We start from the raw sequence: 13,589 nt of genomic DNA, 5'->3' as shown, positions 1-13,589 counted from the left end.
TCCCTGCGGATGTGCATTTTGGAACATTTGCTTCCGCCTTTTTCCAGTTAAGATTGATCAGTTCTAAGCTGTTTTCCATTGTGCTATCCTGTGTTGCTCCCTCATTTGGGGCGATTACCCTGTCGTCTTTCCTAAATGACTCAGCTATAACTGAACCAATGTAGTTCACAGCGTCATCTCCCTCTAAACAATTTCCCTCGGCATCGTGAATCTGTTCCTGCTTTCTGTGATTCGCTTTACCCAGCCAGCTTATATGGTTCCAGAATTTTCATGACCCCCCTTTAGTTGCATCACGAACTTCAGCCAGCCAACGATCAGAGGACTGCTTTATTTTAGCCTGGACGAGGACCTGCACTTGTTGTTTCTTTTGTTGATAAGATTCCCATTTTTGGCCTATTTCCTCGTCAGATAACTGCGCCCTCTTTGCTTCTCTGTGTTCCCGTGATGCCAACCGTCGTTGTTCAATGGCCTCCCTAATTTCCTTATTTCACCAAGTTCGTGGCTTCCTCTTTCCTCTCCTGCTGATCCGACAGGTTGCGCCATCTGGCGGACGGCGACGAAAACAATTCAGCTCTGGGGGGGGGGGGGGGGGGGGGGGCAGGATAGAAGCGCGCTTGCTTCCAAGATGCAGCAGTTGCAGTTTGTCTGCCCGTCGAAATGAATATCGCAAAAAATAGTGGCAGACGAACTGCATCTGCTGCATCTTCGAAGCAAGCACACTTCTCTCCTATCCCCCCCCAAGCCGAGAAGTTTTCCTCGCCGTCCGCCAGATGGCGCAACCTGCCGGATCGGCAGCTTGGCTCCCGTCTGCAAAATCTGTGCTCGTAACCAAAAGCAGTTTCTGCTTCATTCTACAAAATGCAATCAAGTACCGATGTTTAAATACATCTCAAACAACTTAGACTACAATATGCTACCCAGTGAGCGATATTTGCTCCCGATTAAATGAGTAGCTTGAGGACAGGAATGTTTTAAAGTCCACCGGCCAAATATGGAAGAGACTGTGTGTGTGCGCTTGTCACTGCAACAAAAGGTACAGTTAGAAACGATGAAATAGGCGCCGTAAGTGTGCGATCCAAAAATGCAGTGTTTGAGCACTGACAAACTGCTGCCATCTATGTTGTATAACACGAAGACCGGGTTAACGCGGCTGAAAATGTTTTGACATATGTGTAGTAAAACAAGAAAGCAAAATTACCGGCTGCTAAGCATGAGGTCATGGGTTCAAATCCCAGCCACGGCGGCCGCATTTCAATGGGGGCGAAATGTGAAAGGATCCATGTGCTTAGATTTATGGCGTATTTGGCAAGTCGCACAGGTATGCACCAGGCCGCCCTGGTGCAATGATGATTGGATGAAATGGCACACGAGGGCACCCGGCATGCACCAGTGTGATTTATCGAGGATGCCATTAGGTGCATGTTGAAGAACTCCAGATGGCCCAAATTATTCCCGAGTCCCCCCACTACGACATGCCTCATAATCAGATCGTGGTTTTTGGTATGTAAAACACCATGATTTAATATCTTAATTTTAGCAAAATAACCGCAGATTTCAAATGCTTGCACTGCAGCCGTCTATTTAGTAGAAGAAAAACTAAGTGGACATACTGAGTTCGTCCAAATCGCATTGAAAACGGATTATTGCCGTGAGCTCGTCCTAAGCAAAATTAACCAAAATCACATTGACGTGCTGAGCTCGTCCAAAACACTCAAGGGTTCAATATGCTTTTCTAGGTTTAAAAAGCAGCTAAAGTGTTTCTCTTTAAATGAAGCATACTGGCTGAATATTGAATTAAGGTAAACTATAGTCAGTCGGTTGGGGCCGCCAAAGATGGAGCATGCTGGGGGGGATGTTCGCATAGAAAATCTGCTGCTTGTTGATGTTATACACCTCCTGCACCCATATGCTTCAGCGAACCCATGACTTGTCTGGGTCCCTTTGATGTCCCTCAGGCGCTGTCAAAGGGCTAATTCACCCTGGCGACTTGAGTGGGTTGTGCGACCAATTTGGACTTGCTTAAAGGGACTTAAGGTGACCAATGTTCACACCAGCCAGTCACCACACCTGAAATGGCTCACAATATGCTTTCATATTTGCTCGCAATGCTATCGCCACTTAAAATAAGTGCCAGTGTATACAGACATCCTGTTCCTGAGCACCTGCATCTGAATCATTGAGCAGTTTTGCGACTGAAAAATTGAGCTGCAAGCGACTGGCCCATTATAATAGCTTTTTGAAAAAAGCGAGATTTTGCAACCATTTTTGACCAACTTGGTCATGCGGCCGCTGTCAGTCACTGGTGTGAATGAGTCTAAAGTATACTAAATAATGAGAGGTTGTTTGCACTTGGTGCATGTGCAAAGTCTCACTTCTTCACCTTCCCTTCACTTCCCTTCACCGCGATACACCTTGCATGCTTCACCACATAACACAACTGTACTGCAGTGAAGCCATTTTAGAACCCATAAAGACCCTTGCTGTTTTTCTAAGATAGCACATTGCTGACTTTCCTTCTTTGAAAAACTAAACCTGTATGAATGATGTTGCACATACTTTTAACGCGATAGCGTTGAGGGTCCCACGTCACAGAAAATCCGGCGCTGACGACGAACGCGTTTCGGTAAAAAAAAAAAAATTTGGACCACCCATACCCAGGCCCTCCATGTGGTGCAACGAAGTTACTGAACCAATCGAATTTCTCACTCTAAAATACGTAGAAAACCCTAAAGTATGGCTTACACACAACCTACAGACATGATAGCGTCGGATTGTAATTTGAATATACGAGAAAACATACTTCTGTTACGCGAAAACTAAAACAAACCTCTTTTCCAGCATTTCTACCATCCATAGACTGGCCACGGCATCTGCCATTTGCGCATGCCAGCGCGCGAATCTCTCGGAAGCCACGGAATGGCGGGTCCGTTTCCTTAAAACACTTCCAGATAGCACTCACCTCCGCCGCATCGCGACCCACGCAAGAGGCTGGGTTTTTACCAGATAGCCCGCCTTCATGCATAGTGTTCGCCGCGAGCGTTTCCCGGTAAACATTACGGTTACATATGCTGCAGTTGCCGGGAAGCGTGAGAAGCGCTCAGGGACCTTTGAATGCTATCGTATTCCACTCTCAAAGGTGAAGTTTAATTAAGCGTCCTCCAAATTTTTAGCAAAAAGCACTATCAGCATTCTAATATGTGACAGACAGAAGCAAAAAGCAACACTGTGCTATTTGACATGCCTCAAGGTTCACGGAATGTACTGAAAATGCTAGGAGCAAGTGGCATCTTGTGTACAAGATACCACTGTCGTGCAGAAACATTGCATTCAACAGATAGGAGGCTGTTTGAACTGCAGGCTAAGGGAACAAACATACACTTGAGACCTCATTAATGCCCCGGGAAACGTGGCAGCACACTGTGGCAGATGCAAATCTAAGCCCACCTTTGCCAACACTTCAGTTTTATGAAGATCATGGATAAAAACAAATATACAAATTTTGGAAGCATTTGCCATGTTATCTGGAACCATAGACAAGTGTGTCAGTTCTCCTTCTATCAGCTTGATATGGAAAGAAGTGGATTTTCTGAGTGTAAATTGAAGGAAAAGTCATGTAGTCCACGTTTATAACTCTATGGCTGCTTTTTCATTCTTTCTAAAATGCCAATTGATAGTTTGCGCTTCACCTGTTTAGTCTCATTCTTCTGTGTTTGTCCTCGTATGTGTTTTGTTATGCTAGCGCAATAATATGGAACTTCACCAACAGCATTGTTGCCTTTTAGGTGTTGATGTAGTGGGAGAAGCATGCTTTTTGAGTTTTCTAACCATTCCCCTTTATTGAAGTGGTGGTGCATTTGCATTGTAATATTGTATTAAGGCAGAAATTCATGGTTTGTTTCAGTTTTGTGTAAATGAGAGAAATAACCTGTGTTAAACTACCTTAACTATTCTCAATGCTGGGATCTTGTGAAATATGATATTACAAAATTATTTTTATGTATTAACAGCATGTGACTGCAGGGTGATTCTAGCTTGTTGACCTTTCTATCTATGCAGGTGACAACAATACCACTTTTTTTGTCAAATAAGGATGTTGCTGTGGAAGCAGTGACGGGCAGCGGGAAAACACTGGCCTTTTTAATACCCCTGTTAGAGATTCTGCTTAAGAGAGGTGAACCACTCACAAAATATGCGGTGAGTCAGAGATGTACGTCACTGCACAAATTTGAAAACTGGTAGTGACATAATGCAGATGTGTTTTCTTTGATGTGCGGAAAGTGATCTCAAGATCAATGCAAGTGTTAGCAATAAGATTGCTGCACATGCACTGCAGTAGCCGCACATGGTGAAATCATGCATTTATGACCTCAACAATAATGCATGTGGTTGTTACGAGGTGCTGCTGCAAGTATCTAAGGCTATTTATGACTTTAGGGGAGTTCTTTACTCGTTCAGGACCCCAAAAACTTGGTGAAAGCAGTTGTTTGCTTCAACACTGGCAGTGCTAAAGCAACTTAAGCTCAGGAACTAAGTCTTGGCCTTCTCTGTGGCAGTTTTGTTGAAGTTGGATCAAAATTAAACCTATGAAGTTTGTTATCTAACTTCACTGGTTGAAGTAGGTGTGCTTTGCTTGAATGTAACTGCAAGATTGGTTTGCTCAGAGTGAACGTAGCTCACCTAAATTCAAAGGTGACCTGCTAGAGCACTTCAGTTTTTCCACGCTGTTTTGTTTACTTTTTGGTTCCAGTTGCATGTGCCCATGTTGGTTGCATCAGGGGCAAGGGAATTATTGGTGCAAGTAGATCACTGTTTTATTATTTTGTAAGAGCACAATATTTATGTGTTTAAATTGAACCTGCAAACTTTGTATTGACAAGCTGTTGTTAGTTACACTATGATATAAATCTTGTACTGAGTCACACCCATTATAAGTGTTGCTTGAATAGTCTTTGCGGGATCAAATCCTGGCCGGAACGATCGCATTTCGACGGGGGCGAAATGCAAAAATGCCCATGTATTGTGAAATAAGTGCGCGTTAAAGAACCCCAGATGGTGATGATTATCTCAGGTTCCTCACTGCTGTGTGGCTCATAATCAGATTGTAATTTTAGCATGTAAAGCTCCAGAATTTTCTTTTTAGTGGCACGAGCATCAAGTGACACTCTTTTTTATTGCACAGCACTTCAGGTTCACCTCCTGAGACAACTGGGGAGGAAATTCAAAATAAATCAGAAAAATAAAAAAATCTTTGGGATCGGCCCACGTATAGGGAGTGCTTAATGCCTGCTTTAACTCTACTGCGGGTCAGCTCGGTATTGTACTATCTTCAGGATCAGCCCACATATGGGGGATACTTAATGCCTGCTTCACCTCTGCCACGGGTCAGTCCGACATTGCACTATCTTCGGGGATTTCTTTCTACATCTGGACACAATAGTGAAGTAGCCTTTAACAGCTTCGCTGTAAAAATTGTACAGTACAATATTCATGAGTTTCGTAATAGATACAATATCATAGCATAAGTTTGGTTACAAGTTGAGTTACTGAAGCGTCTGGAATAATTGGAAATCACTGAGACAACGTGGGACGAAATTTAAAATAAATCAGAAAAAAGAATAGAAAAAAATAATACAGTACGAAATTCATATGTTTCATTATAGATATCAGAGCAAAAGTTTAGTTACAAGTTGAGTTACTGAAGTGTCTGTAATAATTAGAATTAATTAGAAATTACTGATTACTGCACAACCAAAGCACAGAATCGTAGACTTCAGAGACTCGCCACGTGAGCACAGCTTTGGTGAAATTCCTGGAAACCCAGAAGTAGAAAGCGAAAGTAATGACGTCACACACAAGAAGGTGGCATGATATTTAACTGGCTAATTAATGGAAAACATTTGCCTCCAGGTTCACTTTGTGCGTTATGTTCGCCTATAAAGTCCACCTAAAGAACACCAACGCCGAGGTGCAAGTGCCACTAAAAGACAACTAAGTCAAAGATTAGGGTTGCCTACCATTTTTTCTTTTGTATTATTAGGACCTGTATCACCTGCTTTTTCTGATCACTTTGTTGCATCTGTTTCTCAGTAATTGAACTAATATGTGCTCATTACTGGCGATGTAAATTGCCATTTAGAAAGTCACTAGTCAAATTGTTCGGGAGTCATTTTGCTGTGCATTTGTTTCATAACAAGTAGATTATACTTTATGCCTAAACATATATTTGATGGGCAGAAGGCACCAAAGAAGTTTTCAGCTTAATTTTTATCACTCTTCCATCTCTCTGTATTTTTTCCCCTCAGGTTGGTGCTATTATTATCTCTCCCACAAGAGAGCTTGCTACACAAATTTACCAGGTCCTCGAACACTTCCTTCAGTTTTTGCCACAGTTCACAGGGCAGCTTCTTACAGGAGGCTATAATCCCATAAATGACGTGAAGACTTTCAAGGAAAAAGGGTAATAACCTCTTCATCATGCTTACAATATTGAGAAACTCAGATCTGTTGACCTTATTGTGTGTAATTGGTTATTTTTGCAGAGCTAATATCATAGTGGCGACACCAGGACGTATGGTGGACATGCTTGAACGCAAAGATGAAAGCTTCAGCTTTGCGGCTTGTGTAAAACCTCTGGTACTGGAAATTTCTATGCCTTTGAACTGGATTTCTCACAATAAGTCAGCATGTTCTGTTTGTAAATGTAAGGTGGAAGAAGCATGATGATCACGCTCCTCTGCTGCAAGTACACCAGTGAACACTATGAAAGGGAGAACCCCAATTTTCATTTAGGAGGCCAAAGCATGCTAACATCTATGCTGAACAAAATTGTTGCACAACACTTTCAACGTGTTCAACATGCAAGCTGCTACGGTTACGTTCACATGTCATGTTTCATTCCACACATTGGTGGTAATCATTGTTTGTTGGTCTTTCCCTTCATTGCAATTGGGGTGTACTTCTCTAGTATGACATTTCTTGTAGTTCACAAATGCATCTTCATTTTTGTTATTACTTTTGCCACTGATGCTCTTAACAAAGGCTGTCCAGGAGAAGTGAAGTGGCTGACAAATGGTTTTCATTATTACATCTTTTGTGTTCCTGCTAGGAAGTGCTCGTGTTGGATGAAGCAGACCGCCTGTTGGACATGGGATTTGAAAAAAGGTATATCCATTTTTTTGTGCTATTCAGCTCCCTTCCCTTTCTTTTTTTTTTTTCTGTGAATTGCAGGCAATGGATAGGCAATGGTGCATGTTTGGGATATTCTACTCCTGTGATTCTTAACAGAGAATACTAAGTTCACTTGGGCTTTCTATACATTGCATGCAAGTTTCACTGTTTAGTCTGAATATAATGCACACATGCAGCTGCTACAGTCAATGTTTAACCCTTGGTATTAATACAGTTAAACCTCAACATAACGAAGTCAGTAAAATTGACAATTTGCTTCTTTACATTGAAATTTCATTGTATTGAAATTCGACCTTTTTGCAAGTACAGTCGCTAATTGGTTTTTCTTACACGGAAAGGAGCCACAGAACTTTCTGAATTATCGGACAATCGAAAAAGGCAAATTTGAATGCCAAAACAATTCATTTTGATAAATTTGTGAGTCGGTGCCAAATGATATAGTTTCATGCCACGTACGTCAACAATATCTTCACTTCGGCAGTACGAACTATGTGAAGCTAGCCATGCTTTCGTGTGCACTCCGCCCTCGTGGCTGATAGCGTTGCCTACACTTTCCTCCCCGCTGCCAGCGCTTTTCCTGATAGCATCGCCTGCACTGGGACGACGCTATCAGGAAAAGCGCTGGCAGCGGGGAGGGAATGCTTCGTCTACCTCTCGCTCCAACGAGTCACCTAAAGTCTAGATTACGCAACGTCAAACACTAAATGTGCGGGAAGACAACTTACATGGTGTGTCGCCATCTCGGCGCACCCACTCTTTGCACACACGGCAGATTACCTCTAAAGCAGAGTGTGTGGCTGCGCATGCGCTCAGCCACACTTACAGCCATGTACAGTCATGGCCGAGACGCACTCCAGAAATCAACATGCACGTCAACTTACCCCCATTCCACCCCCTCGTGCGCGCTTGATCGTGTTACTGCGAGCTCGCTCCCCTCCCTCTTTCCCTTTGCTTGCACAGGAAGGCTTCACTCATGAAGCTAACACCTTTCTTGTCTCACCCATGCACACTTTCACTTGCACCTAAAGCACACAGTGTGCGGGGCTTGATAGGACCTTACCGCACTTGGACTTTATACGGAATGTGATGCGGCTCCATTTTGGCGGTCGCTCTTGTTGAGCAGTGCACGGTTTAAAAAGTGCATTTGCAAGCAGCCACTTGTAATTCAATCATTTGACCATCTGCGTCAGCGGAAGTTTCCGTTTATGTCTCGGCATCTCTTTGCGGTGGCAGTGAAATTTCGTTATAGTGAAATTGCATACAAACACACTTTGTTATATATTGAGATTCTAAATACATGGTGTTTTATAGACTAGAGGTTATGAAAAGTTAAATACTTGAATACTTGAAAAGTTAATTACTATTGATGTTCGTTATATCGAGGTCTGTAGTTAGCTGTGGCGTGGCCTTTAAGAAATGCGGGTCATTTTCGAGCCATGACCTGAGAAGGTACCTGTGCCCTGCCTGTTAGCATCTTGCTGGGTTAGTACACTAAAGTGTTGCTAGAAAGGCCAATAACAGTGCTGACATTGACTTGTGATGTGCACAGCAGTGTTCAACATTTTTACAAAATTGCCTGCCTGGTTGGGATAATCAATTATGAAGTCAATAATGTTTCCAGGCAAAAGAGGAATTATATTAAATTCAACGCTTCAAAAGCCAACTCAGCTCGTTCCTCAGTGGTTATGCATTGGATGGTGGCAGTCTGCAGCTTTATAGATCTTGATAATAGAGGGAAACTTTGCAAAGTGATCCATCTTCATTTATTCATAGGCACAGAATATTTAATCTCTTGCCAAAAAGACTATATCAAACGAAAATTGCCGACTCTTAAAGGTTTATTATTTGTTATTCATCCAGGCAGGATATCACTTCTCAGCCTTTTGGCTAAGATCGAAGTCCAGGCACAAACTAACAAAATGCATCACATGTGACCAAGCAATGGTTCTCAAACATTTAGACTTCGCAGTTACCTTGACGCATTCGCAGGTCATTTGAGGGCTTCTGTTCAGTATGTTATATACAGGGTGTCTTGGCTAAAATGCTTTAAAATATGCGAAGCTTTTTATGCAGATGAAACCAATTGTATGTTGTTAGCGGCCACCTAAAGAAGCCTATAGTTCTTTGTGTTCTTATTTAGTACTGAATAACTGACATTTAATTGTTAGCCTGACAGCCACTATGTCTGTGCTAGACTTTTAGTGTACTTTTGTAAACTGTTAGTTTCAGTTGTCTGCAGCATGCAAAGCCAGTATTTATTTACAAGATCCTACTGTGCAGTAAAATAACTAAGCAAACAATTTTTCTTCCCCTGCTGCCAATATTTATTTCTGTTGGTTTGAAGGTAAGTGGGGGATGTCTAACCTAATGAATTCTAGTCTTCTGGAGTGCCTTTAGGAAATATCTATGTCTCTGCCCTTATAACCTCAGTAAAACATTCAGATCCACTTGTCGATTTAGATCCATCTTTACAGTGAAAACTAGACGTTTCATAGGAAGATGAGGCAACACAAACAAGTGCTGACTGTCGGCTGATTGCACAGCTAATTTTGCACAATATTAAGTGTAGGAAACCTCGTTGGGAACCTTTTCTACTCATTGCTGCACATACATAGTGTTTCAGCGAACACTTTCAAAATTTTTTAGCAGTTGCCTGGGGCAGCACAATTCGAGTTTATGAGCTTGTCTACTCGATGAGGCGGACATTACTTGCAAAAAATTTGTTAATGCATAATAGACTAAGTTTTAACTAATTATTTCATGGCCCAAATTGCAATTTACAAATTCTAGCCGTGTAGTTCGCAAGCTGGATCCACTTGGAATGAATTCTCAGGGTGACACCAGTGAACTTTCCGGAGAAATGCACTGGTGTCCCAGTTACTTTCTTAACAAAACTTAGTTTTATGCATTCAAGCACAAAAGTAAGTGGAATGCAAATGCATTTGTCTGCAAAGTTCAGGAATTAATATCTCAAAACTGGTGTCTTCACGAGAATTCGTTCCAAGTGAATCTGCTTTGCGAACTCCATGGCTAGGATTTGTAAATTGCAATGTGGGGCATAAAGTAATTAGCTTAAAAGTTAATTTGAATTTTTAGTAATTAGTCGATTATGCATTAAAATCTTTTTTTTGCAAGTAGTGTCTGCCACTTCGAGTAGACCACCTCATGAACTAGAATTGTGCTATTTGCCACAGGCAACCTTTAAGAATTTTTGAAAGTGTTTGCTGAAACACCCTCTATATTTCAAACAATATATTAAAGTAACCCTCACTAGTCCATCAGAGATTTACTTAAACACGAACATTTAAGCATCTTCCAGAAAGCATTCTAGAGCAATTGTTTAAAAGGTGCTTGTTAATGCCGTAGAGGAATTAAAAAACTAGGAGTCAGCATGACGCCACTGGCATCAATAAGCCAACATTTTCTGACGCTGCTCCTCCCTCATTCTTTCTCTCTTCAGAGCCATTTGGCACACTAAGTTTTGAGAACAGGGCCTGTATATGGTTGCCAGACCTTTCACTGTAATGTTTCGCTGTACTGCTCTCTACCACTCTTGACTCTGCTCTCTGTACTTCTTGCATTGCATGAATTAGCTAGAAATTACTGCTTGCCTATATATGGTGAAGGCTGTTTACTCATCCTTCTAATTTTTTTATGACTAGGCTTCAAAATTGTCACATGATGCTCCCTCCGACCTTTCTTTTTCTTCCTCCATGTGTTCACAAAGTTTGACAATGACGCATTGTGCCACATTTGGTAACCACTATTTTACTGTTGCCCTCACATTATTTATGTATAAATTTCAGAAATAGGAGACATTGGTCTGTATTGCTTCCAGTGGCGTTACCCTCTTGCGCAAAAGTAATGGACCTCCCTGGTTTTTACATCAATTGTTGCATCAGCTGGCAAAGATGTTTCTGCTTTAGGATATTTCTCAAGCAAATGACTACGCCTTGGACAAGAATTTGCACTAACTGGTCCATGAACTGATGCCCTATTGTGGTTTGAAATATGCAGGGGAGTCTATTGCCTTTACAAGTGCGTGTACATTGTAAAATCAAGCTATTCATTTTATTTACATGTTGCCTATACTGTTTTGTATTCTCATTTATCTCGCGGACACACTGAAGAGCCAAACTTCAACAGGATGAAACAGGAATTTATACTTAAGCATGCAATAGCTGAATAATTTGCCAAGACATATGCAGGTGCATTTTTTTCCCTCTGTGTGCATGCTTTTTCTTTTTTTTAATCTGCAAATGTGTTCCTCTTTGTCCACAGCATCAACACCATCTTGTCATTCTTACCCAAACAGAGAAGAACAGGCTTGTTCTCAGCTACCCAAACAAAGGAAGTAGAAGATCTCATTCGTGCTGGCCTTCGAAACCCTGTCAGTGTTACAGTGAAGGAAAAACCCACTGAATGTGGCCGTACGCAACGCACTCCTGCACTGCTGAAGAATTTTTACATTGTAAGGCACCTTTGCCAAAAATGAAAATATACTGCAAGCTGCAGATAGTGTCTTTGTTTCTGTTCCAGCTTTGTGAGGCAGACCAAAAGCTCAGCACTTTGGTGGCCTTTCTGAAAAGCCATTCAGGTGGAAAACACATGGTCTTCTTCAGCACATGTGCCTGTGTTGAGTATTTTTCTGCCATTCTTGTACAGTAAGTTCTGCTCTATTGCTTAGGCATGGGAAAGTATTTACATAAAAAATTGCTGTTTGCATTTTTTTGTGTTATGTTTGTTTCACACCATACTTGCTCCTCAGAAAGTCAAACTTTTTTCATCTTGCAGTTTCTAAAGCATTCTGAAATGTGCATATCAAGCTTAGGCATAATTAATTTCTGCTTAAATTCATCATTAATATATACTTTGTACTGAAGAAATCCACCCAGCTTAGTGGCAGGGGTGTTCTGCTCCTGAGCAATAATGTTGCATGTTTAATTCTCAATCATGGCAGCTAGATTCAGATGGGTGTGGCATGGATAAGTGCTTCTATGTTAAGCTTAAAATGGAGGTTAAAGAACCCTAGGTTCTGAAAATTAATCTTGCCTGCCGTGGTAAATTAGGGGCTATGGTATGTGCTGCTAAGCATGAGGTCATTGGTTCGACTCCTGGCTGCGATGGCTGTATTTTGATGTGGGTGGAATGCAAAAATGCTCATGTACTGTGCTTTGAGGTGCGCAATGAAGAACCCCAAGTGGTCAAACTTAAATCAGAGCCCTCCACTATGTCTATCCCTCATAAGCCATTGTGCAGTTTCAAAATGCAAGGCCCCATAACTTGTTTACTTTTGAAAATTAATCTGGAGGCCTCCATTATGCAGTCACTCATAGCCACTGTGTTGCATTGTGATATCAAACTCCATCAATTCTTCAATTTCTAAGAAATGTCTTAAGGCATTTGTTTAACCCTAACATTAATGCTCCGTAACCGCGTTAATGAGTATGCGACAAACAAAGGGTGAGAGAGATCATTTTGGAAATGTGTGTGTTTTATAAATAAAATAAAAGAACTGTGCTATTAAAACTTATAGCAAAAGAACTTGTTTATTCATGTTAGAGAACATGGCACAGAAGTAATTGTTATTATTCTAGATTCATTAGAGTGCTTTGTTCTTGCTTTCCTCACAGTTAACAATGTCTTTTAGAACTGTTTTTCGCAAGCTAGGTTTTGTTTCCTCCACAGGCTACTGAAAAACATGACTATTATCAACATTCATGGCAAGATGAAAAAGAAAAGACAAAAGGTCTTCAACAGATTCATGAAAATGGACAAGTAAATAATGTATTTCTTATGCACTCGATTCTCTTAACAGTTCAAAAAATTGAAGAATCTTTTGAATTCATCTTCTCCGTCACTATTTACAGAGGTGTGCTTGTCTGCACAGATGTTATGGCAAGAGGAGTTGACATTCCAGATGTCCATTGGGTTGTCCAGTATGATGCTCCAAAATCATCCAGGTAGTTGCACTACATATGTCGCAGGTCCAAGCTGGTGCATGTTGTAAAGAGGGGCTGAAATTCTGGAAATAGAGCTGTTTCTTTGTTCTAAGCTGGATGAATCGATGCTTGTTACTTATTCTGAACCGCGTTTCAGAAAGCTGGAACTGCACATTTAGTATTGCTTTATTCAAGTGTTATGCATGTTGCTTGTTGCTTACTTTGCTTTTCTGAAGGGAAAACATAGGCTTAAGGATCACATCTGTCTAAAAAAAGGTTTAATTTCTGATGTTTATTTGCACAGTTATGCTCTTAGATTCTACTTTCACATCTAAAGGAACCAAAGGAAACATTGAAGTGTAGACTTCAGTGAACATGCATCTAATGCTGTCACAGTGGTACTAGAGTCCTTTTTTTAGGCAAAAGCCTAAAGTGGCTTGTTGCACAATGGCCTTGCAA

General features: G+C 41.3%; 1 protein-coding gene across 2 annotated transcripts in view; it reads left to right on the top strand.

Moving 5' to 3' along the window:
- Nucleotides 1-13,589, top strand: part of LOC126548034 (ATP-dependent RNA helicase DDX55) — a 44,127-nt gene that overhangs the window by 8,099 nt on the left and 22,439 nt on the right. Inside the window, exons 2-9 of one of the 2 annotated variants that reach the window (XM_050196111.2) lie at nt 4,057-4,194; nt 6,303-6,457; nt 6,540-6,633; nt 7,106-7,161; nt 11,470-11,659; nt 11,728-11,852; nt 12,877-12,966; nt 13,059-13,151. In XM_050196111.2, coding sequence (XP_050052068.1) covers nt 4,057-4,194; nt 6,303-6,457; nt 6,540-6,633; nt 7,106-7,161; nt 11,470-11,659; nt 11,728-11,852; nt 12,877-12,966; nt 13,059-13,151 — 941 coding nt within the window. The remainder of the gene's footprint in view (nt 1-4,056; nt 4,195-6,302; nt 6,458-6,539; nt 6,634-7,105; nt 7,162-11,469; nt 11,660-11,727; nt 11,853-12,876; nt 12,967-13,058; nt 13,152-13,589) is intronic. The other variant, XM_055063535.1, reaches the window with a different exon arrangement.

This window comes from Dermacentor andersoni, chromosome 1 (genome assembly GCF_023375885.2).
Source record: "Dermacentor andersoni chromosome 1, qqDerAnde1_hic_scaffold, whole genome shotgun sequence".
Lineage (NCBI taxonomy): Eukaryota > Metazoa > Arthropoda > Arachnida > Ixodida > Ixodidae > Dermacentor > Dermacentor andersoni.
Note: the sequence above shows the minus strand (reverse complement) of the source record. Positions and strands in the feature narration are given on the sequence as shown.